This window comes from Lithobates pipiens, unplaced genomic scaffold, assembly GCF_037356315.1.
Source record: "Lithobates pipiens isolate NorthernLeopardFrog02 unplaced genomic scaffold, aLitPip1_a1.2 Scaffold_8, whole genome shotgun sequence".
In the NCBI taxonomy this organism is placed as follows: Eukaryota; Metazoa; Chordata; class Amphibia; order Anura; family Ranidae; genus Lithobates; species Lithobates pipiens.
The window spans coordinates 35,823,092-35,848,754 of record NW_027507903.1 but is presented as its reverse complement, the minus strand read 5'-3'; the positions used below and the strand labels follow the sequence as shown (position 1 = coordinate 35,848,754).

General features: G+C 40.2%; 1 protein-coding gene across 7 annotated transcripts in view; it reads left to right on the top strand.

The window, feature by feature from the left end:
• Positions 1-25,663, top strand: part of NTRK3 (neurotrophic receptor tyrosine kinase 3) — a 1,011,888-nt gene that overhangs the window by 296,801 nt on the left and 689,424 nt on the right. For all 7 annotated transcript variants that reach the window (XM_077472645.1, XM_077472644.1, XM_077472642.1 and 4 more), the window contains exon 4: positions 20,167-20,238. In XM_077472645.1, the coding sequence (XP_077328771.1) occupies positions 20,167-20,238 (72 nt within the window). The remainder of the gene's footprint in view (positions 1-20,166; positions 20,239-25,663) is intronic.

The following is a 25,663-nucleotide window of genomic DNA, read 5'->3' as shown; positions in this document are numbered from 1 at the left end:
TGGTGCATTATCCTGCTGGAAGGAGACATCAGAAGATGGGGACACTGTAGTCATAAAGGGATGGACATGGTCAGCAACAATACTCAGGTAGGTCGTGGCATTTAAACAATGCTCAATTGGTACTAAAGGGCCCAAAGTCTGCCAAGAAAATATCCCCCCCACCATTACACCACCACCAGCCTGAACCATTGATACAAGGCAGGATGAATCCATGCTTTCATGTTGTTTATGCCAAATTCTGACCCTACTATCTGAATGTCACAGCTGAAATCGAGACTCATCAGACCAGGCAACATCTCTCCAATATTCTATTGTCCAAGCTTGGTGTACCTGTGCAAATTGTAGCCTCAGTTTCCTGTTCTTAGCTGACAGGAGTGATATCTGGTGTGGTCTTCTGCTGCTGTAGACCATCTTCTTCGAGGTTCGATTTGTTGTGTGTTCAGAGATGGTATTCTGCATACCTTGGTTGTAACAAGTGGTTATTTGAGATGCTGTTGCCTTTCTATCATCTTAAACCAGTTTGCCATTCTTGTTTCTAAATTCAACAAGGCATTTTCCTCCACACAACTGGATATTTTCTCTTTTTCGGACCATTCTCTATAAACCCAAGAGATGGTTGTACATGAAAATCCCAGTAGATCAGCAGTTTTTGAAATACTAAGAACAGCCCATGTAGCACCAACAACCATGCCATGCTCAAAGTCACTTAAATCCCCTTTCTCGCCCATTCTGATGCTCGGTTTGTACTTCAGCATGTTGTCTTCGCCATATGATTGACTGATTCGAAATTTGTGTTACCAAGCAATTGTACAGGTGTACTTAATAAAGTGGGTGGTGAATGTATAGTACACATTGAGAATTGTAAAGCCGTGAAAACAAAACAAGACATTTTGTGGGTCATATAATTAGGTCCAATAGATTTTGATTCAGGTTTAACTTCAACGTTACCTAAAAATATTTGTCCTGTTAATATTACTATTCCCCTATATTGACAAACACCTCCACAGACATGGGGTAGATCTTATCCGCCTGGTGCTGCCAAACAAACTTTGCGGAGTGCGGCTAATTTCTACACTGCAATATTAACCACTTGCTTACTGGGCACCTAAACCCCCCCTCCTGCCCAGACCAATTTTCAGCTTTTAGCGCTGTCACTCTTTGAATGACAATTGCGCGGTCATAAAACACTGTACCCAAATGACATTTTTATCATTTTTTCCCCACAAATAGAGCTTTCTTTTGGTGGTGTTTGATCCCTGGGTTTTCTCTGCTTTTTCTCTGGATCTCTGGGTTTTTTATTTTTTGTTAACATTTTTAAAAAGATTGACATTGTTAAAAAAAATACAAAACCGTTTTATATTTTGGTAATAAATTTTGAAAACAGGTTGTTTTTCTCCTTCATTGATGTACGCTGACGAGACTGCACTAATGGGCACCAATAGGCTGCATTGATGGGCACTAATAGGTGGCACTGATGGCCACTAATAGGCGGTACTGATGGGCACTAATAGGCTGCACTGGTGGGCACTAATAGGCTGCACTGGTGGGCACTAATGGGCTGCACTGGTTGGCACTAATGAGGTGGAACTGGTGGGCACTGATATTTGGCATTGGTGGGCATTGATTGGTGGCACTGATGGGTGGCACTGAAGGGTCGCACTGAAGGGCATTGATAGCTGGCACTGAAGGGCACTAATAGGTGGCACTGATTGCTCACACTGAGGCGCACTGATAGTTGGCAGTGATGGGTGGCAGTGATGGGCACTGATCAGCACTGGTAGGTGGCACTGATAGGCAGCACTGCTGGTGGCACTGACGAGTCACTGATTGGCACCACTTATGGGCATTGATAGTTGCCACTCGTGGGCATTGATAGGTGGCACTGATTGCTGGCACTTATGCAGATTCGTGGCACTGTGTGGGCACTGGCAGGTGGCACTAGAAGGCGGTATTGGTGGGCACAGATGAGGTGACTTTGCCGCTTCCTCTCCGGGACCGATGTCCCTTGCACTGAAGCCGGTGATCAGCTCTTTTTTCTTCTCACACTGTCAGCGTAAGGAGGAAGAAAAAAACAATTACCGATCTTCTGTTTACATCACGTGATCAGCTGTCATTGGCTGATAGCTAATCATGTGGTAAGGGGCTGGGATACTCTGAACCACCGATCTGTGATCACCTGAGTCTCACTGACTCGGCAATCACAGCGCACGGCGCACACGCAAAGGGGAGGACTTCTATTCACGTACTCCTGGCAAAGCAGATCGGCGCTGTAGCTGTCATTCGGCTATAGTGCGGAGTTAAACATTTCAATCCGTTACTGTCCTTTCAAAGCAGCCTCTAACTTTCTACATGTTTATTTTTTCCTCTTCTGTTAGGCCTCTTGCACACGATACTCCTGTCTGAGCATCTACTTTTTCATGTTTTTTTTTTTTTATGTATTTTTGCGCATATGTGTTCACGTAATTTTTGCGCAAATTCGCTCACATTTTCACGCATGCGCGGAACCTTGTTCTTGGATTTACAATGTCAATGGAAAAACGTGTGTGCATTTGTGCGCACGAGGCATAAATTACTGACCAAAAATGTCGATTTTTCATTTTTTGTTTTACTAAAGAATGCACAGCGCTTGTTTACACGCCTGTGTGCATAGGAACATTACAAATAATGGACTGTATTTTAGCTTTAGTAAAAAATAAAAATAAAAAAGCTGTACTGAGCATTTTCAAGCTGCAGTGTGCAAGAGGCCTTAGAATCATAGAAGAGTCACAGTAGAAAAAAAAAACAAGTGGTCCATTGAGTCTGCCCCGTGTTTTTATTCATATATGATTCTTTTTTATCTGAGTATTCAGTAGATCAAGGGTCCCCAAACTTTCTAAACATGAGACCTGTTAACTGTCTTTTAGGCTTAAAGTGTTACTAAAGCCAGTAATATTAAAATAGCATTATCCCCCCTATATTACCCACAGTTTATACATCTTCTTTTTACATTAAAATACTGCCACTATTTACCTTTTTGGCTGATCTGTATACCACGGTCATATGATAAACTGGAGGGTTTGCCCGAGTGCTGAGTGTTCAGGTAGGAGGAGATTTCCACTACAGCCTGTGTCCTCATACTGTGATGGGAGGTGGATCATCCATCAATCAAGATGTGACATCCCATCCACTGTGATCTTTTTTTATTATTGGGTATGGAGGAGAAAGGAGGGACTGGGCTGTCATTTAGGATCTGTATACACACCCACATGTGTGATGTCAATATCATGTGACCTGAACAGCTCAGCTCAGCAAGGAATATTCTCTCTCCAGCAATAGAGACCAAACTGAGCATGTGTAGGGGGACCACTCTGACTCTGTCTTATCTGGCCTTGCCCGGAGAGACCGTATAGGAGGGGAAGCATCTGTGCATACACGATCAAAGAGTCTTTTTACTCAATATAAAGGATTAACCCCTTAAGTTCCACAGTGAGTATAGCAAGCATGCTATTCTGCATATACAGACAACTTTTATTGTTGTGGGTTTAGTAACACGTAAAGGGGGAGAACTGTAGTCAGTCCTAGTAGAAAATGTCCAGGTGTCGGTGGGAGTAAACAATTTTACATCTTTAGTGGGAGCAATAGTGCCCCATCGTTGGTGTCAGTGGGAAGAATATTGCCCCATCATTGGTGTCAGAGGGAGGAATAGTTCCCCATCATTAGTGTCAGAGGGAGGAATAGTTCCCCATCATTGGTGTCAGTGAGAGTAATAGTTCCCCATCATTGGTGTCAGTGGGAGTAATAGTTCCCCATCATTGGTTTCAGAGGGAGGAATAGTTCCCCATCATTGGTATCAGTGAGAGTAATAGTTCCCCATCATTGGTGTCAGTGAGAGTAATAGTTCCCCATCATTGGTGTCAGTGGGAGGAATAGTTCCCCATCATTGGGGTCAGTGTCCCGCTGTTGGTGTCATTGGCAAAAATTATACCCCATTGTTGGTGTCAGTAGGAGAAATAGAGCCCCGAGGGCAAGCAAGCAAATGGCTGGGCAGTTTAGAGACCACTGCAGTAGATCATTTCAAACATATTTGAATTCTCTTACACAAGATCGAAATTTCGACCAGCAAAAGACCGATGAGAGCTTTTCATCGCAAAATGCAACCGTGTGTATACTCCATTGGAATTTAGCTGGCTGAATTCCGCCAGCAAAAATTTGATAGCATGTCCTCAATTTTCCTGATGGAACAACTTTCTATTGGAAATTCTGATCGTGTGTATGCAATTTCCGACGCACAAAAACTCACGCATGCTTGAACTTCCTTTTTCTAGTCCCGTCGTACGTGTTGTACGTCACTGCGTTCTTGGCAGTGTGACTGTGTGTAGGCAAGACAGTTTGAGCGGAATTCTGTCAGAATTCCGACGGGAAAACCATCAGAGCTTTTTCCGACGAGAATTCCGATCGTGTGTACGTGACATTACTGTTGACTGACTAACTACCTCTGCTGTACCCTTTCAGTGAAATAATATTTTCTAAGATTCGTTTTGAACTTTCCTAGTTTAAGTTCTCGTTCCTACAGTATGTTCTGACCTTAAAGTACAAAAATCCAACGCATATAATTAATACATCTAGATCTTTATCTATTTAGGACAACAACATCTATTGATCTCATTCCAGATTGGTTTTTGGATCATAACTGAGGATCTGAGTCACACTTGCCAAGACAGAATCCAAAATGACGTACTGTAACTACCTGGATCCAATCCAAGGATTTCCCTAGTCTGCTAAAAACAAATGATCTTTTAATGGTTTTCTACAGGTGTGCTTTATGGTTACGGCTAACAATAAAAACAACATCCTCACACCTATCTGCCTCACTCTCTTTTCTTTCATTTGCCTCACTTCACCACATTTTTCTTTTTCATTTTCTATCCTCTTTTTTATCTTTTCAATATTTCTCTTTTTGCAACATTTTATATACTGTTGCTTCTAATGCCCATACTGGGGGTTGATTTTAAAGGCAAATAGGCTGTTAACCCCCCTGGCGGTATTCCCGAGTCTGGCTCGGGGTGAAAATGTTGTACCATTAGCGGTAACCCCCGAGCCAGACTCGGGATCGCATCGCTGAATCCAGGGAGAGGTTACTTACCTTGTCCCCTGGATCCAGCGATGTCCCCCCGCTGTACGAGCGAGCCGTCCTCCGATCGATCTATCACTGAGCCGAGCTCCATTCCCTGCGAACGTTGTGACGCACAGGGACGGAGAACGGCGCCAAATTCAAAAAGTGAAATACACACATTACATACAGTATAATATAATCTTACAGATTACATTGCTCTGTGTAATTATTTCACATCCCCTTTGTCCCTAGTGTTCTGCCCAGTGTCCTGCATGCAGTTTTATATTATAAAAACTGTTCTTTATGCCTGGAAACTGGAGATTGTCCATAGCAACCAAAACTGTTCCTTTACATCAAAAATGGTTTTAGACCAGCTAGAAAACAGCGATTATAAATTGCAATCACTCGCAGAATTGAGCGATATCGATTTGTGGGGAGATCCGTCATCAAATACGGAAAAGTAATGACAGTGACAATTCTGCAACTGAGCAAATTTCAGTGTTTTTGATTTGATTACATTATTGAATAATTTTTATTATTATTATATTATTATTTGGTATAATTATTTATAAGCTTATATATTATAAGCTGTTATTTATAGTTATTTATTACATTATAATTTATGATTTCATTTTTCAAACTTTATCATACCCGGGATGTCTGCTAGACTCTGGTTTGGACAGATTTAAGTGAGTTATTCCTAAGAATTACAGGACTACAATAAAAAACGCCAAATTTTCATGCAAAATAATTGTACCACTTTCAGCACCTAAAATCCGAAATAATCGTACCGCCAGGGAGGTTAACTTTGCAAGAGAAATTGCATAACATCTTAGCGAATGTGGTGACGTTCATCAACCAATTATATGCAGGGAAAAATGCATTTTTTTTTTGAATATCCAATCACAAGAAAGGAATAAAAAAAAAAAGAACAGCTTTTTTGCTTGCATATGATTGGATGATAGAAGCCAGCAGAGTTTCAACTCATTCACTAATCTCTGGAGAAAATGCCCTTCCCTTGTAAAGTTAATAGCTTATTTGCCTTAGGTAAATCAATCCCACCAAGTATTTGATTTGTTAATACAACTTTCTTGTAACTGCTGTTTTCACTTATAGTTGGTGTGGATTCACCAATGCCGGCTCCATTTGATACTAAATAGGTGTACATATCTCATTCTACTGTGTGCATTTATCCTAAATAGCAAGATAAATATATTCTGTATCTTTCTTTGTATATATGAATCCAGTCTTTGACCACTTAAGGACCGCCCCAGGTACATTTATTGTGGCAGGGTGGCCCCTAAGCGCAAAATCACATACCTGTACATAATTCCTGTTGTCGGCTGTGGGGCATGCCTACACCACCGGACCCATCCTCCCGCTGTGACTGGACACAGTGGGGGGAGCCATTCAGTGGGTCCGGTGGCCACGATGGCCACAGACCACTCGCGATCGTTCATAGGAGAGGCAAAACGCGTGTCTGCCTATGTAAACAAGTCAGACTGTCATTCCGTCAGACAGGAAGAGAGATCTTGTGTTCCTGCTAATCAGGAACACAGATGTTTCTCTTTCTCTAGTGCATCCAACCCCCACACAGTTAGAAAACACTCCCTAGGAGCACACTTAACTCTTTGATTGCCCCTGATGTTAATGCCAGTGTCATTTATACAGTGCATTTTTAGCACTGATCACTGTATTGGTGTCACTGGCCCCAAAAAGTGTCACTTAATGTCAGATTTGTCCGCCGCAATGTCGCAGCCCCGCTAAAAATTACAGATCACCACCATTACTAATAAAAACAATAAAAAAAAAATTTAAATCCATTTGCACAAACCAATCAATATACGCTTATTGTTTTTACCAAAAATATGTAGCGGAATACATATTGCCATAAACTGATGAAGAAATTAGATTTTTATTTGGGTGTGTTTTATAGCAGAAATTAACATTTTTTTTTTTATTCAAAATTGTCTCTCTTTTTTTGTTTATAGTGCAAAAAATAAAAACTGCAGAGGTCATCAAATACCACCAAAAGAAAGCTCTATGTATGGGAAAAAAAGGACAGAAATGTTATTTGTGTACAGCATCACATGGCTGCGCAATTGTCAGTTAAAATAGCGCAGTGCCATATTGCTAAAAAATGGCCTGGTCAGGAAGGGGGTAAATCCTTCTGGCACTGAAATGGTTAAAGTGGTTCTAAAGATTAACAGTTTTTTTATCCTAAAGTCTTTGTAAATCAATTTTTTAACAAAAATAACAAACAGGTCATATTTACCTGCTCCATGCAATGGTTTTGCACTGAGCAGCCCTGATCTTTCTATTTCTGGGTCCCTCTCTTGCACTCCTGTCTCCTCCTCTTCATCTATTGCCCCCATAGAAAGCAGATTCCTCAAGGAGCTGGCTTGCTCCCCAGACCCGCTGCCTGCATCCATAGAAACAGACAACAGGGCACGGCCCCACTCCCTGCTCCCTCGTTACATAATTTGATTGACAGCAATTTATTGACTGCTTTCGATCTACCCTGTGTTCAGTGTTCAATATCTAATCAAGAAGTGGAAAATGAGGGGTTCTTTTGAAACCAAACCACGGTCAGGTAGACTAACTAAAATTTCAGCCACTACTGCCCAGAAAATTGTCCGGGATGCAAAAGAAAACTCAAAAATAACTTCAGGTGAAATACAGGACACTCTGAAAACATGTGGTGTGGCTGTTTCAAGATGCACAATAAGGAGGCACTTGAAGAAAGATGGGCTGCATTGTCGATTTGCCAGAAGAAAGCCATTACTACACAAATGCTACAAAGTACTGTATCCCACTTAGAATACGCCAAACAGCACAGAGATAAGCCTCAAACCTTCTGGCACAGAGTCATTTGGAGTGATGAGACCAAAATTGTTCTTTTTGGCCACAGCCATAAACGCTACATTTGAACAAGGCCTATGATGAAAGGTACACCATTCCTACTGTGAAACACGGAGATGGATCACTGATGTTTGGGGATATGTGAGCTACAAAGGCACAGGAAATTTGTTCAAAATTGATGGCAAGATGAATGCAGTATGTTATCAAAAAATACTGGAGGAACATTTGCATTCTTCAGCCAGGAAGCTGATGGGCTATACTCGGACATTCTAACATAACAATGATCCAAACCACAAGTTCACCTGTCATTGGCTACAGCAGAATGAAGTGAAGGTTCTGGAGTGGCCATCTCAGTCTCCTGACCTCAATCATTGAGCCACTCTGGGGAGATCTCAAACGTGCTGTTCATGCAAGACAGCCCAAGAATTTACAGGAACTGGAGGCTTTTTGCCAAGAAGAATGGGCAACTTTACCATCTGAGAAAATAAAGAGCCTCATCCACAAATACCACAAAGGACTTCAAGCTGTCATTGATGTTAAAGGGGACAATACACGGTATTAAGAACTGGGGTGTGTAAACTTTTGATCAGGGTCACTTGGGTAGTTTCTGTTTTTATTATGATTTAAAAAGAGTACACAGTTGATTAATAATAAATGGCTTCAGCCAAACACTAACCTTTAGTGAAAGAAAAGTTTTTGTGTTTTCTTATTCATAGTCTCTGAAAAAATGGCCAATAAATCAAAAATGCTGCCAGGGTATGTAAACTTATGAGCACAACTGTATATATATATATATATATATATATATATATATATATATATATATATATACTGGATCTCTGATTGCGCCTGCTTGAGCCAACCATGCAAATGATTATAGGTGTACATATCTTCAAGAAAAAATGTTAAATGGGACATTTTAATGAATTCTCACATGCAACTCAATTATCCATGATTTTCAATTATTCTCTTTCACGGTCCATGAGTTCAGCATGGATAATCAAGTTACCATTGCAATTATATAGCTCCCCCATCTTTATTCTTCCCAAGATTCAACATGCCAGAGCTGGTTATGATATCCATATTTTTTTTTCAACTTGCACTAAAAGAAATGTTTTGGGTTGCCAGTGCTAAGCTGTTCTAAAAATTGAAATTGTCTGTTTGTCATGCTAAACCAGTGATGGCGAACCTATGGCATGCCAAGCCCTCTCTGTGGGCACGCCAGGGGAATCCCCTCAGCCACTTGCAAGGAGGAGCCAGCTCCCTTCATCAGTGCCACTGATGTCGGCGGGGTGTGGGCAGCCAGTCATCTCGTCCCATGTGCGATGTTTAGGGGGGTGTAAAGTTCTTCCTCCACTGTCCTGAGAGTCTGTGCTGCAGCTTATTGCCTCCCTACACCTCCGGTAAGGCATTCGGGCATTCCTTCATGAAGGCACCCTATTCCATCTCCCCCTGCTCCAGGACAACTCAGGTTCAGTCTGTCCCTCTGGTGTAGCCTGTGGAACAGCAAAGGGGGAGGGCCAGTGCTCGGAGCAGATTATCCGTGGCCATGGGGAGAGCAGTGGCTGTTAGTTGACCTCCAAGTGGTAGGGATATTTGAGGAGTGGCTGGATGGCGGGGACTTCTACAGTACTGCCCATGGAGAGCTGGACGATGAGGCCATGGAGAGGTAAGGAGGAGGATGGATCCTCCGATCTACATTGTACTGTGAGTGGAGGGATGGGGATGTGAGTAGTGCATGAAGTATGTGTCTTGTAGGTGAGTACATGAGTCAAGTAAGTGAGTGTAATTGTCATGTAGGTGAGTGTAATGGTCAGGTAGGTCAGTCTATGTGTCAGGTAGGTGAGTGTAATGGTCAGTGCATGTGTCAGGTAGGTCAGTGTATGTTGTACAGTGTATTCTGAGCATAACACATTCCTGATTCCTGCATTCTGGCAGAATCCTACATTTTTGGTCCCTTAGGGCTCATTCAGAGGGATGATCAGTCCCATCATCTATACAGAGCTTCTGGTAGGTTTAATTCTGTGTTGGCACTTTGAAAGAAATACAATGGTTTTGTGTCGCTGTTTGGGCACTCAGGCTCAAAAAGGTTCACCATCACTGTGCTAAACCAAGAGCTTCAAAATGAATATGGAGGTGTGTGATGGCAGCCCTACATATATCACTCATGACCAGTTTCTTTTGCCTGTAGTTGGATATATACTTCAAAACGACAGCCATCAGCTTACTTATAAATCCAGAGGATTCTTTCATTAACAGCCTGATAGCTACCTTAGGCACCCCTTTATTTATTTCCATGGCTTGTAATACTGTTGGGTGACCATTGAGGGAAGCCATGTTGTGTGGGAGTTGCATTGTTAAATCTATTGAGCTTGTTTTAAGTTCTCCTTCATCTGACTACAATTGCAAGTCTAAGCCCTTGTACACACGGTCGGAGATTCCGACGGAATATGTCCTATCGGACCATTTTGTCGGATATTCTGACTGTTTGTGGTCTGCATCGGACTGTTTCCGACGGACCAAGTTTTCCAATTTGCCGGTAAAATTTTCCGACAAAATGCTCCTATCGGACATACTCCGATCATGTGTAGTCTACTCCGACGGACAAAGTGCCACGCATGCTCAGATCGAATTCCTAGACCAAAGCTTTGGCTACTAGCCTGAAAGTAGTCACGTCTAACGAAATAACATCATCACGTTATGTACAATCAGATTTTCCGACAACTTAATCCGACCGTGTGTATGCAAAATCACTTCCGGACCTTTTCCGGAATTAATCCATCGGAATTACTCCGACGGATTTGGTAGTCGGAATCTCGGACCATGTGTACAAGGGCTTAAAGTTTGAAGCACCTCTTTGAGTATGCTGTTCTGGAGTACACTTACCCTTATTAGGATCACGCATTTGTAAGATTGCCTTCCTATATGTTTTTTTCTTTATATGTCGCTTTAGCAACTTCTGTAGATTGCCATGCTAAAGTTTGACCTAAGCACATATGTTTATGCTCTCTATGTTTGATAGGTTACATATACTGAATGTACTGAGTTAGCATCTGTAGGACTTCTCATGAGAAAATTGGTATGGTGGCTTCTGCATATGGATATAATCGTGGCTTATTGTAAGGAGGCAAGTTTAGTCATCAAAGGATACGATCATAGAACATAGGTCCTGCTATTAAAGGTAGAGAAGATGGCTACCCCAGATGGAACCCCAATAGTATGAACACTTTGGGGGTTCTTTACTAAAGGAAAATCCACTTTGCACTGCAAGTGCACTTGGAAGTAAAGTTGCTGTAGATCCGAGGGGGACATGCAAGGAAAATAAAAAACAGCATTTTAGCTTGCACATGATTGGATGGTAAAATCAGCAGATATTTTGCTTTCCAAGACATATGGCAATGCTGAGGTCAGGGCTAGGGTTTTAGTCTTCACCCATTTTAGAATTTGCTAATTTTTCAAGCACAGAAACAAGACTGCCCTAGAGTCTGTAGCACTTTGGCTGTTTTATATTAAAGTAATAATAAAGGCTGTTTTTTTTTCTTAAATAACAAACATGTTATACTTACCTGCTCTGTACAGTGGATTTGCACAGATCAGCCCCGGTCCTGCTATTCTTGGGTCTCCCGACAGTGCTCCTGGCACTTCTCTTCTGCCGAGGGCTCCCTTGCAATGGGGGCACCCAAGCAGGCTCGCTCCTAATCCACTGCTCTGTCCATTCAGACACAGCACGACTCAGCCTCACCCTGCTCTCTCTTCATTGGCTCACTTGCCAATGGCTCCCACTGCTATCTCAGCCAAAGAGGAGGCAGAGACCTGAGAGAGTTGCTAATATTGCGCACATTGCTGGATTGAGATGGAGCTGAGATAATTATTTTTTGGGGGACTGCTGCACACATAAGGTTTTCCACCTTCATGCATATGTATGAAGGTAAAAAACCTTGAGCCTTTACAACCACTTTAAGTACCCAAAACCTTGAAGAAGAGAAATGGTACATTGCTGCATGATGTCCAAGTGCTCACTAGTAATTCAGCTTTATTCCTTGTATAGTTCCTTTGCTAGATTTGCCTAAAAGATGTCAATATTAAAGTAAAAAATAAAGATTTTTATCTTGGTGCAGCTTTTTCCTAACCTTGACACAATTGGCTGATGAGCAACTTATAGTAAGAATTGTACGGTACATAGTAACCATTTCAAATGGTCACTACTGTTTTCTACGGAATAATAAAGATTAAAAAAAGATAAAGCTAGGATTCATTTTAAACATATAAAGCTATTTTGTGTGAATTCAATTATTTAAAAAAATGAATACATTCTTACATTAATAGTGAACATTTCATGCAAAATTCATAAGCATAAGTTGTTGAATCTATTAACCTCCCTGGCGGTACGATTATTTCGGATTTTAGGTGCTAAAAGCGGTACCATTATTTTGCATGAAAATTTGGCGTTTTATATTGTAGTCCTGCAATTCTTAGGAATAACTCTCTTAAATCTATCCAAACCAGAGTCTAGCAGACATCCCGGGTATGATAAAGTTTGAAAAATTAAATCATAAATTATAATATAATAAATAATTATAAATAATTGTACCAAATAATAATATAACAATAATAAAAATGATTCAATAATGTAATCAAATCAAAAACACTGAAATTTGCTCAGTTGCAGAATTGTCACTGTCATTACTTTTCAGTATTTGATGACGGATCTCCCCACAAATCGCTATCGCTCAATTCTGCGAGTGATTCTAATTTATTATCGCTGTTTTCTAGCTGGTCTAAAATCATTTTTGATGTACAATGACAGTTTTGGTTGCTATGGGCAATCTCCAGTTTCCAGGCATAAAGAACAGTTTTTATTATATAAAACTGCATGCAGGACACTGGGCAGACCACTAGGGACAACGGGGATGTGAAATATTTACATACAGCAATGTAATCTGTAAGATTACATTATACTGTATGTTTACTGTTTGTTTCACTTTTTGAATTTGGCGCCGATCTCCGTGCCCGTGCGTCGCAACGCTCGCAGGGCACGGAGATCGGCGATGTGATGCATCGAGCGAGACACGGCTCGCTCGTACAGCGGGGAGACAACGCTGGATCCGAGGGAGAAGGTAAGTAAACCTCCTCCTGGATCCAGCGATGCAGTCCCGAGTCTGGCTCGGGGATACCGCTTTTGGTATAAAAAATCCACCCCGAGTCAGACTCGGGAATACCGTCAGGGGGGTTAAGAGAAAGATCAACAGCAATGGACTTGACCTCTGAGAAAGCATCACAAAACAGTAAGTAAAAGAAAAGCCAATCATCTGAACAAAAAAAAAAAAAAACAAGTTTAATAATTAATGATCACTTCTATAGAAATGCTTGGGTAACATATAATCAAACTTTAATGGTATTTATATAAATTTGAGAGATTTGCTTTGAAACCTGAGTCACGGTACTCACGCCTATGGGATTAATTTGATACTGAATGATTTTTGTCTTTTGCCGTGTACACACGATCAGACTATCTGGCGGACATAGTCTGGCGGACAAACTGCCGTAAAGTCCGCTGGACTGTCCCAACGAGTGGAACTGCCCACACACGGGACTTTCCGCTGGACTATCCGCCGTACTTTTGAAATGAACGGACCCCCCAGGTCCATATCAGACCCTTATCCGAGTACACTACCTGGCCGGTCAGGAAAGGGGGTGGGGATGAGCGAGCGGCCCCCTTCCTTCCTGAGCCGTACCAGGCCACGTGCCCTCAACATGGGGGGGTGCTTTGGGGAAGGGGGATGCTGGGACTGTGACATCATAATGGGCAGGGACATCACCCGGTGATGTCCCTATATAAGTCGCTGCACGCCGCGTCCCTGTCATTGTGGCCAGAGACAGCGACGAGTCAACAGCTCAAGAAGAGAAGAACAGAAGAACAGAAGGTGGTGAAGACAGCGGCGATAGAAGACTGGGTCACCGCTTGTAAAAGAGCTAGAAGAAGGCGTGTATGCCCGGCAAGAAGAACCGAAGAGGGGGACAAGACCCCCGAAGAGGGGGACAAGACCCCCGAAGTCGGAAGAAGACCCCGGACAGCGGCGAAGAAGAAAGCCGGGCTCCTCCGCTAGTAAAAGAGCTAGCAAAAGAGCAGAAGATATCGGAGGAGTCCGGCGAGAAGACCCCCCCAAGACAGAAGAAGACCTCCGAGCTGTTCAATAAACTATTTTTAAATCTTGTGTGTTGTGTTTTATTTACATTTTTTTCACAGGTGAATGGGTAGGGGTACATTGTACCCCATACTCATTCACATAGGGTGGGGAGCCGGTATCCGTGGGCCCCCTTATTAAAGGGGGCTCCCAGATTCCGATCAGCCCCCCGCCTGCAGACCCCGACAACCAACGGCCAGGGTTGTCGGGAAGAGGCCCTTGTCCTCATCAACTTTCTACTTTAAACCCTTAACCTAACCCCTAAACCATTATTGGGACCGTGGGAAAGCCTTTATCAAAATTTCAGAATTTCAAAAGTGCAACACTGATATTTAAAATTGTGGGATAAAATATAATTGCACACATTACAGTTTTACATTTATTTTTAAAATGATTTTTTAAATATTTTACACTAAAGAGTTTTAAAAATTAATTCAATTCTATGTATAGGAGTATGTTGCCCTTCTGGGATCTCAGTAAATTGAGAAGGCTCAATTGTCATGCTAACAGGTTTACACCCATTTTTGGACCCTGGATGAATTTCCCTGTGGCTCCTGGATTAAAATGGTTCTTTAAGGATGGAGAACTTTTTTCCAAAGACCTATTTTTTCACAGCCCCTTTAATACAATTCCGATGAACAGATTTGCAGTTATGCAAGTTAGATTAGCCTTGGCTTGTTATGAGCAGAAAATATCCTTTTGATAAGTATGAACAGAAGAGTTGTGTAAAGAATAAATCAATACAATAGAAGAATTTAGGGGATCAGAAGAGAATTACTGTATCCAGCAGGTCTCCATGGAGAGCTAGTGATTTATTACACTTAAGAGCATAATGCAGTGATACTTTGTCAATGTTACAGATAAAATAGGTTAGCTTCCAAAGTTCCGCCAGAATCAATCGGGCAATTGGGGGATACATGGCCTTTTTCACCTCCCGTCTGCAAGAAATGTGTGTAGGAAAAAGAAAAAACAAAACAAAAAAAAAAACAATCCTAGTTGATTGCAACACTTAGCCAAAACAGTTTTTTTGTGAAATTGCCAGCTTTCTATAATTTCACATAACTACGGCTTGAAAACAAATCATGTTTACAATAGCTTGTGGCAGAAAATATCACATGGAGCGGCTTAGAGCAGACATACCAGTGAGGGCCTGGAGGAAACAGGCCAATGATGCTGAAGGCAATAATCAACATGTTGTTTTTTCAAAGCAACTGTGTAAAGTAACACAAACATCACATGACTGGTTCTACTAATTACATCAGAAAAGTATTTATAATTAAAAAGCTTAGGATAAAAGAACTGCGGTTTTGTGCTGTTTGCGTACATAACTTTATATTTCTATTTCAATAGTATTTATTGAAAGTGTTTTACAAAGGTTAATAAAAAATAGAAAACATCCGCGTTCCCAAATGTTCATGTTAAACCACATTAAATAGTTTCACATAAAAAAACAATAGCAGGAAAATTCTATTAAACAATGAGGCGCTAGTGATGCTCAGTGAATCAAAAATGCAAATACAAATAAATAGCAAGCTAAAACTCCATATATAATAAATCCCAACACCAAACTGTGATGCTCAAAATCGAATTCCTAGTTCTTCAAGTGCTCAAGAGATGGGTGGCCACTCACCAGAGAATTATGAACCCTTTTTACAGGAAGGTCAAACAGCGCTTCTAGAATACCAATTGATTCCACTGACAGCACGGTCCCACTCCATTGGCCCCTCAAGATGAAACTAGGATGGGAAAAATTACTCCAAAAAAGACGTAGAGGGAGGTCTCATAGTGTAGTATTTTTAATAGATAAAAGCAAAATGACAACAGAAAATGACGATTACACTCACATGTTATAGTGCCGATCCGGGCACCAAGTGTAATCAGGATGTGCAAGTTGGAAAGTGCTAAAGGGATACCGTGAAGTCCACATCTCTCCTAAGCCCAAGCCTAGATAGAATGTGGGATAAAAACCTAGAATGGCGGCTCCTGTGCTCCCTTTGAAGTCTGCCTTAGGAGAGACGCAGACTTCACGCTATCCCTTTAGGACTATCCGACTTGCACATGCTGATTACACCTGGTGCCCGGAATCTGCACTGTAACATGTGAGTATAATCTCTATTTGTTGTTGTCATTTGCTTTTATCTATTAAAAATACTACACTATGAGACCTCCCTTTATGTCTCTTGTGGAGTAATTGTTCCCATCCTAGTTTCATCTCGAGTGGCCAGTGGAGTGGAACTGTGCTGTCAGTGGAATCAATTGGTATTCTAGAAGCGCTGTTTGACCTTCCTGTAAAAGGGAATCATAATTCTCTGGTGAGTGGTCACCCATCTCTTGAGCACTTGTGGTGAAGAACTAGGAATCTGATTGTGAGCATCACAATTTGGTGTTGGGATTTATCAGATATGAACTTTTAGCTTGCTGTTTATTTGTATTTGTATTTTTCATTCACTGAACATCACTAGCACCTCATCCTTTAATATAATTTTCCTGCTGTTATTTGTTGTTATTTATGTTTACTGTTTAATATGGTTTAACATTAACATTTGGGAGTGCAGATATTTTCTATTATTTATTAACCTTTGTAAAACACTTTCAATAAATACTATTGAAATAGAAAAATAAATGACAGCAGCCAGCATAAAAATTGTTGATTGCAAAAAAAACTGCAGCACTAAGAGATGGGTGGATGAAACCCAATATGATGAATAGTGAAGAAAGGCAGAACCCTTGCACCCTTGCACCAGCTTTAGTGTGTGGAGCTACACACCACACCACTGTGCTTATATTAAACCAGAGAGTTGATCATAGAAAGCTTCACTTAGATCACAAACATCTCCAATAATCAGCAAACAATCAAGCTGCTGGGTCAGGCAACGTGGTTATTTCTCTTTAATTGTGGGGCTCCAATGATGGGTCTCCAACAGGATATCCACTTACCACAGACAGCATAAGCTCGATCATAGTCACCAACATAATAAAATAAAAGGGCTCATGGTGAAGTATGTAATGATGGTTGAAGATTTATTAAAATCCAATTTACAAAATACAAGTAAAATAAGTAAAAAACGAGCAAAGTGAAATCCAAATTATCCACGGCTCGTAGCATGCTTGTGTTGGTTTCACATGCACGCTACGAGCCGTGGCCCAGCAGCTGGATTATTTGCTGATTATTGGAGATATTTGGGATCTAAGTGAAGCTTTCTATGATCGACTCTCTGGTAAGGGGATTTGATATAAGCACGGTGGTGTGGTGTGTGGCTCCGCACACTGAAGCTGGTGCAAGGGTTCTGCCTTTCTTCACTATTCATCTTCCTGGGTTTCATCCACCCATCTGTCAGCGCTGCATATGAACTATGTTGTACAAAGGTTATAAAGGTATATATAAACATACAAAAATAAGGCCAACAATCGGTCTTGCTTGAATCAACTAAAAGTGAACAAAGTGAAAAACCACAACGCGGGCGGCATAAAGTGTTAAAGTGGGGATTGCAACGATAGTAAACCACGGGAATGCATACTGACAGTCATAAGATCATCCGTAGGAATTTGTATTAAAGTGATTGTAAAGTCTATTTTTTTTTCTATTAAAATAACAACATGTAATAGTTACCTGCTCTGTACAGTTGGTTTTGCACCGCTCAGCCTGGATTCTCCTCTTCTCGAGTCCATGGCTGGAGCTCCTGACCTCTCCCTCCTGTTGAGTACCCCCACAGCAAGCTATGGGGGCACCTGAGCCGAGCTGAAGCTCTGTGTGTCCATTCAGACATGCAGCTGCACTTTGACCCAACCCCTCTACCTCCTGATTGGCTAACTGAGTGACAGCAGCGGAAGCCAATGGTGCCCCTGCTATGTCTCAGCCAATCAGGAGATAGAGTTCCAGACGGTCAAGGCACTCATGGACATCGCGTGATAGAGAGAAGGCTCAGGTAAGTATTGGGGGAGCTAAGGGGGGCTGCTGCTCTCAGAAGGCTTTTTATCTTAATACATAGATAAAAAACCTCTACCTTTACAATCACTTTAATGTTACAAACGTAAAAGAAAATAAAAAAAGGAGAGGGGGGAGAACCCGAGTTGCAAGTGAAATTATAGGCTATGCAGTGGAAGGAGAATCGACATAACTTTAGTTGTTTTAAGTCAGAAGGATTCCTTTAATGTACAGACAGAACTATCACTGAAAGTGTGAGAGACCTGTAACACAATAGCAAGATCTACAATAATGTTTGTCCCAAATTTTGCCAAAATTCAGATGCAGCACATGCATATTAATGCTTAAGGTGCTACTAAAGTCAAAAACAAAATTGTAATACATTGCACATTTTTTAAAGAACAAAAAAAAAATAAGACCGGCCATACACGGTTCGAATCTCGGCCCGTTTCAGCAGGAACTGACTCGAACCGTTAATGGGCAGGCTGAATGTAACAAGTTGATAGATTGATCAACTTGGTCAGGGCCGTTTTTAAGGCAGGGCAAAAGGGGCAGCTGCCCTGGACCCTGTCATTGTTGTGGGGCCCAAAGCGGCTGCCTCATACTTGCCAAATATCCTCTGTGAAGTGCTGCTACTAATGCAGCCCAGCTCTGCCCTATTGTTGTATAAAGATGACTCACCTGCAGACCCTGTGTTTACATGTAAATTCCCGGCATGCATATGTAAATAGGGCCGGCCGATGGCATTGATATGTATATCATGCCCCCCCCCCCCCCAGGTCATATCCACAGTAATCTCTAGCAACCAACCAACAAGCAGAAATCACGTGCTGTAACCTCTAGCAACTAATCAGTGAGCTGTAATGGGTGCTGTAACCTCTAGCAACCAGCCAGTGAGCGGTAATGATACACTGTAACCTCTGGCAACCAATCGCAATGGCTGCCTGATCTCATTCAGTAAACTGATTTTGAATCTAGCTGCTATTTATTGTATGTCTCAGAGCAGGCGGAGAGCAAAACTGCATGGGGGGGGGGGGGATGGGCCCAAGAAAAGTTTTGCCCAGGGTCCAATCAATATTAAAGACGGCCCTGAACTTGGTAACAACCAGCCCATGGAATCTCTTCTATAGCCCCTAGCAATAATGTCTGTCTTCTCCTGGTGGGCAGCTTCCTCCGATGCCCCCCCCACATGGAGAAGACAATTGCAGATTCCCCTGTCAGCATTGTCTGTGTTGATGGAGGAATTGTGCAAATTTCATTCCTGCAATACGTGGTTGCAGGAAAGAAATTTGCACCATGTATGGACTCCCTTCCCCACTGAAATGTTTTGAACCCAAAAACAAAAATGTAATATATTACAACTTACCAGTTCTTAGATGTGGTGGCTGCATTTGTTTCTTTAAGCTTTTTTTCCCCCTTGATTTTTACCTGGTCATCCAGCGAATGAGTCTTCTTTTCAACTTCCTTTTTACATATCGAGCTGCCCAGCACACATAGCAGTTTGAGGGAAACAAACCAGTTTCCACTGGCAGGGGTTCTTTCGATGGTAATCTTTTATTTGTTCATTTAAAACCTTTATCTCAAAAGAAAAGAAAACTGATTGCTGTAACTGCTTAAAAAAAAAAGTGCTGGCTTGAGTTTTGCTTTAATTTGTTAGTGAAGTTCATCTAAAGCTACTAGTACATCTAACCCTCTGGCCAGATTGACAATGTTGCTGTCCAAGGGGGTCCTCGTTGTTCCTCCATTCAGAGAAGAGACACTTTAAGACAGGAAGTGTGTTACTGGATGGATCATCAGCTGGGAATACAGGGAAACAAAGGCTAAAAAAGAAAACAAATTAAACCACCACCACACTTTCCAATACTAACCTAATAATTTCTAATAATACGTTCTCACTTACAGTTCCAATGTAAATCCTGAGATGTATGAACCTAAAATAATGCTTGGTAAAATAATGTACTACCGTGAGTGTACTTTTGAACATATGTTCATGTCGATTTGTATATACAATTTTGAACAAATGTATATGTTATTTATGACATAAATAAATATATATAATCAAATTATTGCAGTAATAATAATGTAGTTGTTTTTGTTTACAGAACAATCAAGGACTCTGGACTCAGGAGCATACAGCCGAGGGCGTTTTCCAAGAATCCACATTTGCACCACATGTAAGTGATCTAGTTTGTAGCGTTTATCTTCTGATTTGAAGAATTGCTCCTGCCTAGCTGTTTGTTAGGCATGATTTCACTCATAAAGGGTGATAAAAGTGATGGGGTAATGTATCCCAAGTAAAGAAACCGGTACCTGCTCTCAGGTAATTATTATTATCAAATAAATTAAAGCATTTTTTTTTTTTTTGTAAATATCCATAGTACTTTCATTTTCATAGGCACATATTGATATTTGCAGAGCAGAAAAAGTTGGGAGAAGTGACTATTAGTCAATTTTGAACTTGACTCGTAATATTTAAAAAAGCTAATTTAATACTCAAACTCTTACAATTTCTTAGGAATTTTTCTAGGAATTTTCTAGGAATAGAAACAATTCTGTTACATTGTATTCAATTCACAAAGCTTTAACATGAGGATAAGACTCTTTATTTTAGCCATGTGATTGTTATTTGCAATTCTTCTCGGACCTGTATATAAATAACTGTCACTTATAAAAAATTGCCACTTAAAAATAACTGTCACCTTTTTGAAAATAAGTATCCTTATCCTGGTGAGTAAGCTTTATGAATTAACTTTTATTAAGAGATGATTTGGGCTTGTTATTTAGTATATTTACAATAATATCCCAAAATTACATTTAGCTGTTTATTTTATGCATTGTCGTAGTAACTACTAGCACTGAAATATTTGCAAATTTACTTTTTTTTATGCTCTTGTTGTGCTTTTTTTGCAAAAAAAAAAAAAACTTACTGATGCCTTAATAAATTTTTTCCTCTGTGCTAAACATGAAATGGATCATGTTGATTGGTTGTATTTGGTAACATACATTTTCAGACACATTTATGTTACTTTCAGTTGTTATCAATATCCAGCTGAAACAAACAGGTTGGAGTCAACTGTGTAGACATTTAACCATCAAATGTGACCTTCCAGCAAAGAATAAACAATTATTTTAGTCATAGAAAGCAGGCCATTGCAACTTTTTAGATGCTGAAACCTAGAGCATAACCAAATGTCCAGCCTTATCCTCTAACAGGTGAGGGGGATCTGGGCGATCACTGGACAATCGATATGTTAAGAAAAAAGTAAACATATTAAACTACCAGTCTAAGGTCTGCTTTATTTTTTTTTTGCATTTTCCATTTTAATTCCGTTCATTCCCGATCATTCTGTTTAGAAGTATGATGCCCCGTACACACGAGCGGATTTTCTGTTGGAAAAAACGTGCATGTTTTTTCCGATGGAATTCCAGTCAAGCTTGGCTTGCATACACACGGTCACACAAAAGTTCTCTGAACATTTGACCATCAAAAATGTGGTGGTGTACAACACTACGATGAGCTGAGAAAATGAAGTTCAATGCTTTCGAGCATGCGTCAAATTGTTTCGGAGCATGCGTAGGAATTTTGCGCGTCAGAATTTGTACAGATGATCAGAATTTCTGATCAGAACTTTTTAACCTTTAAATAGAGAACCTGCTCTCAATCTTTTGCTGTCTGGAATTCTGCCAGCAAAAGTCAGATGGAGCATACACATGGTCGGAATTTCTGACCAAAAGCTCACAGCCGACTTTTACTGGCAGAATTTCTGATCGTGTGTACGGGCTTGAAGGTTATCCACTGTTATCTCTAGTTGTTTAGTTAGGCCTTGCACTCACTGGATGTTTTGCTGTCTCTCCTAAATTCCCTCCTGGCAGCAGAGTTTGGCAGAAAAAACTCTTGTGTACCACGCTTAGATGCATTAAGTATTTAGGTGTTAATTAATTTATTTGGCCAGAATAATAAATAATTTTGGCCATTTAACGACTTCAGCCCTGGAAGATTTGGCTGCTCAATGACCAGGCTATTTTTTGAGATACGGCACTGCATTACTTTAACTGACAATTGCACGGTTGTGTGATGCTGTACCCAAACAAAATTGACATCCTTTTTTCCCAAAAATAAAGCTTTCTTTTGGTGGTATTTGATCATCTCTGCTGTTTGTAGCTTTTGCGCTATAAACAAAAGAAGAGCAACAATCTTGAAAAAAAAAACAATATCTTTTACTTTTTGCTATAATAAATATCCCAAATTAAAAAAAAAAAAGTTTTCCTCAGTTTAGGCCAATATGTATTCTTCTGCATATTTTTGGTGAATAAAATCATAATAAGCATATATTAATATTAATTAGTCTACGCAAAATTTATAGCGTTAACAAAATAGGGAATAGTTTTATGGCATTTTTATTATTATTATTTTTTTACTAGTAATGGCGGTGATCTGTTTTTTTTTATTGGGACTGTGATATTGCGGCAGACACAATTGGACACATTTTTGGGACCAGTGACATTTATGCAGTGATCAGTGCTATAAAAATGCACTGATTACTGTATAAATGACACTGGCAAGGAAGGGGTTAACACTAGGGGCGATCAAGGGGTTAACTGTGTTCCCTATGTGTGTTCTAACTGTAGGGGGGATGGGACTGACTAGAGGAAGAGAGAGATCAGTGTTTATACTCTCATTGGCTCTGCGGACAGGCTTTCGCGAGCACGCTGCTGGAGGCGTCTTAAAGAGCTGATTACAGCTATGATGGCTCACTCAGGGGAGCCAACCTGCCACAGTATAACTGCGGTGGCTGGTCCAGAAGCGGTTAAACGAATTAAGCTGTCTATCGCTTAAACAGGTTTAGATGCTTCCTCACATGTTTTTTTTTCTGCCTCTAAACTCCTCTAAAAACGTGTGTCCATGGGCTCATAGGCTAACATGCATGGGCATTTAGAGGTAGGAAAAAAAATGCCAAACCTTTAAGAAGCACCAGAAAAAACTCTCAGTGTGCACGAGGCCTTAAAGTGACTCTTTGACCATGGACTTATCATATAAGCCCTGTCTCACTATGTCCAGGCTGACACAGGAGAGCTGTATTACAACACCCTTATACTTAAAATATAATATTTATTATTATTTCATATTAAAATGTAGAAAAAATAAAATATAAAAATATTTTCAATTTGTAATACATGATTAGAAAACAGCCAAATATTGCCAATATGTTTTATCTTGTCTATGTCTGGTAATCATAGAGGCTCAACGCATTTCCTGGACATGGTCCACTTCCTCAGGAGCCGATGATACACAGTTTATACAGCATACAATCTGAATACTGTTTTCTGTATAAACTATGCATCATTGGCTCCTGAGGAAGTGGACCATGTCCAAGAAACGTATTAAACCTCTATGATTACCAGAATGATTGCACAAGATAAAACATATTAACAATTTTTCGTATCATGTATTGCGAATGGAAAATGTTTTTTTTTAATGTAATTTTTCTACATTTTAAAATTAAACAAATGCATATTATATTTTATATAGTATTATATTTTAAATATAATATAAATATGAGTTTTTGATTGATATGTTATGCAAGGGATGAGGCACTTACAAACGACATTCAAGGGAGCTGTATCATAAGACCGGAACGGAACACGAAAATAGGTAAATAAATACATCTTTCTTACGCAGGGTAATCAGCATAGGTGTTAAGGGGGGATAGGGAGGATTTTTAAGGCTAGTGAGATTTAGTCTGGAATTCCGCTTTAAAAATGTGAATATTAACTTTGAGAATTGTACATTTAACTGAGCTTTGTAAATACAGTAAAGCTGTGTTCACTTCTAATCATATGCAAAAATAAATGAACGGGATTTTTTTTTGCATATAATTCAATGATCAAAGTGAATTACAGCTTCCCCATATTTACTAAGCTCAATGACAATACACTCCTGCATAGTGAACATTCACTTAACTAAGTGATCACCTCTGCTTGTTTCGTAAATCAGCCCAATTAACTCTACTTGAAATTTGGCCTGCTTGGAGCACAGATAGTCTCTTGTTGCCAGAATTGCAATTGTAATTATTCTTTTACGTTAATATGATGAAAACCAGGATCTAAATGCTTGATGCTTTTATTTAATTCAGTTCTGATTTTCCATGGAGTGCATAAATCATGTTCAAATGTGAAACATTTACCTATATCCAATTACAGTATCCCTTGTGGTGGGGGGGGGGGGGGAATCCACCTTCGTACTTTTCTTCTCAAATATTTCACTAAATGTGCAGTTCAGAATATCTTATTTTTTAATTTCCGCTCTTGAAGTTGTCCAGCTTTGTCACCTGAATAAATGATCAAAGCTTCAATGATTATCTCATCATCTCACAGAACCAAACAGGCCCTTTTCCCTATCCCAGTGAGCATAAAATTTTCATTAACTTTTCTAGCACTTTTTTTTCATGGACAATCACTTAAAGTTTACATAAAAAGTTTCTTCCTTCGCCAAGGAGATAATGATAGATTTATGACACCCAAACAGTTTAAATTGAACATGACTACATCGTGGTTACTTTGTTATATATCAAAATTATTGTAGGACTATCTATAGGATGATGTCATGCTACAGCTGTTATTTGGAGGTAAAGTGCGCATAGAAAGTTTTGCTTCTCCTACCACAATTAGAAGCTAAATCCGGCCATACGTGAATCGAAATTTGGCCAGTTCAGCAGGTATCAGACGAATTTCAATCCATGTATGGACTAGCTGGTTGTACACAAATGGATCTGTTGATCAACTTGTGTACAACTAGGTTGTTGGGTTTTTCCCCAATGATCAGTGCTGCAGGCTATAGCCAGCAAAAGTGATAATTGTAGTCTGCCAGCAGGGAAGTCTCAGAATACAATAGCTCAGTGGGAAGGATTCCCCAAGCCACATTGAATGTGTGGATGGGGAAATTGGCTCATTTATTTTAGTTCACAAAAAAAAAGATCACATGTAGCCTGGCTATGGCTTAGTTTACACAAGTGGCAAAAGCAGGTGTTTCATAAATGTATTTGAAGCCCCACAAACGTCTGTCAAAATTATGTGCATCGTTGCGGCGGCCAGTGTTGTTCACATGGTCGCATTGGCATCACTTTGCATTGTGTCATGCCAAAATTGACTCAGCATGTGTCATTTGGCTGGCTTTACCGCTCCCCAAATGCTGACATTGATGTCAAAGTAAATGTGCTACGAATATGCCACAAATGCCCCTATGGTGCTTATAGTACATTTGAGATACATTTTGAGAGTGTTACTAGCTAAGATGATAGTATAAGAATCCATACAATAGAAAACCAACACAGAGAAGATGTCTGGAAAGTTTTACTTAAGGCACCGCAAACACATTAAAAACACATCACAAATGCATCAAAAACATGTCTTAACGCTATAGGCACACTAATGGACATTCAAATTTCAAAGCACATCTAAACGAGGCCTTATAGTTTACTGTTTACTGCTCAGTGGTTGAATCAATATGCAAGCTCATGGGATCAAACGTGAATTATTTTGAATGCTGTTTGAGTTTTAGTGTAAACCAATTACATTAAATTACAGCATATATCAAGAATC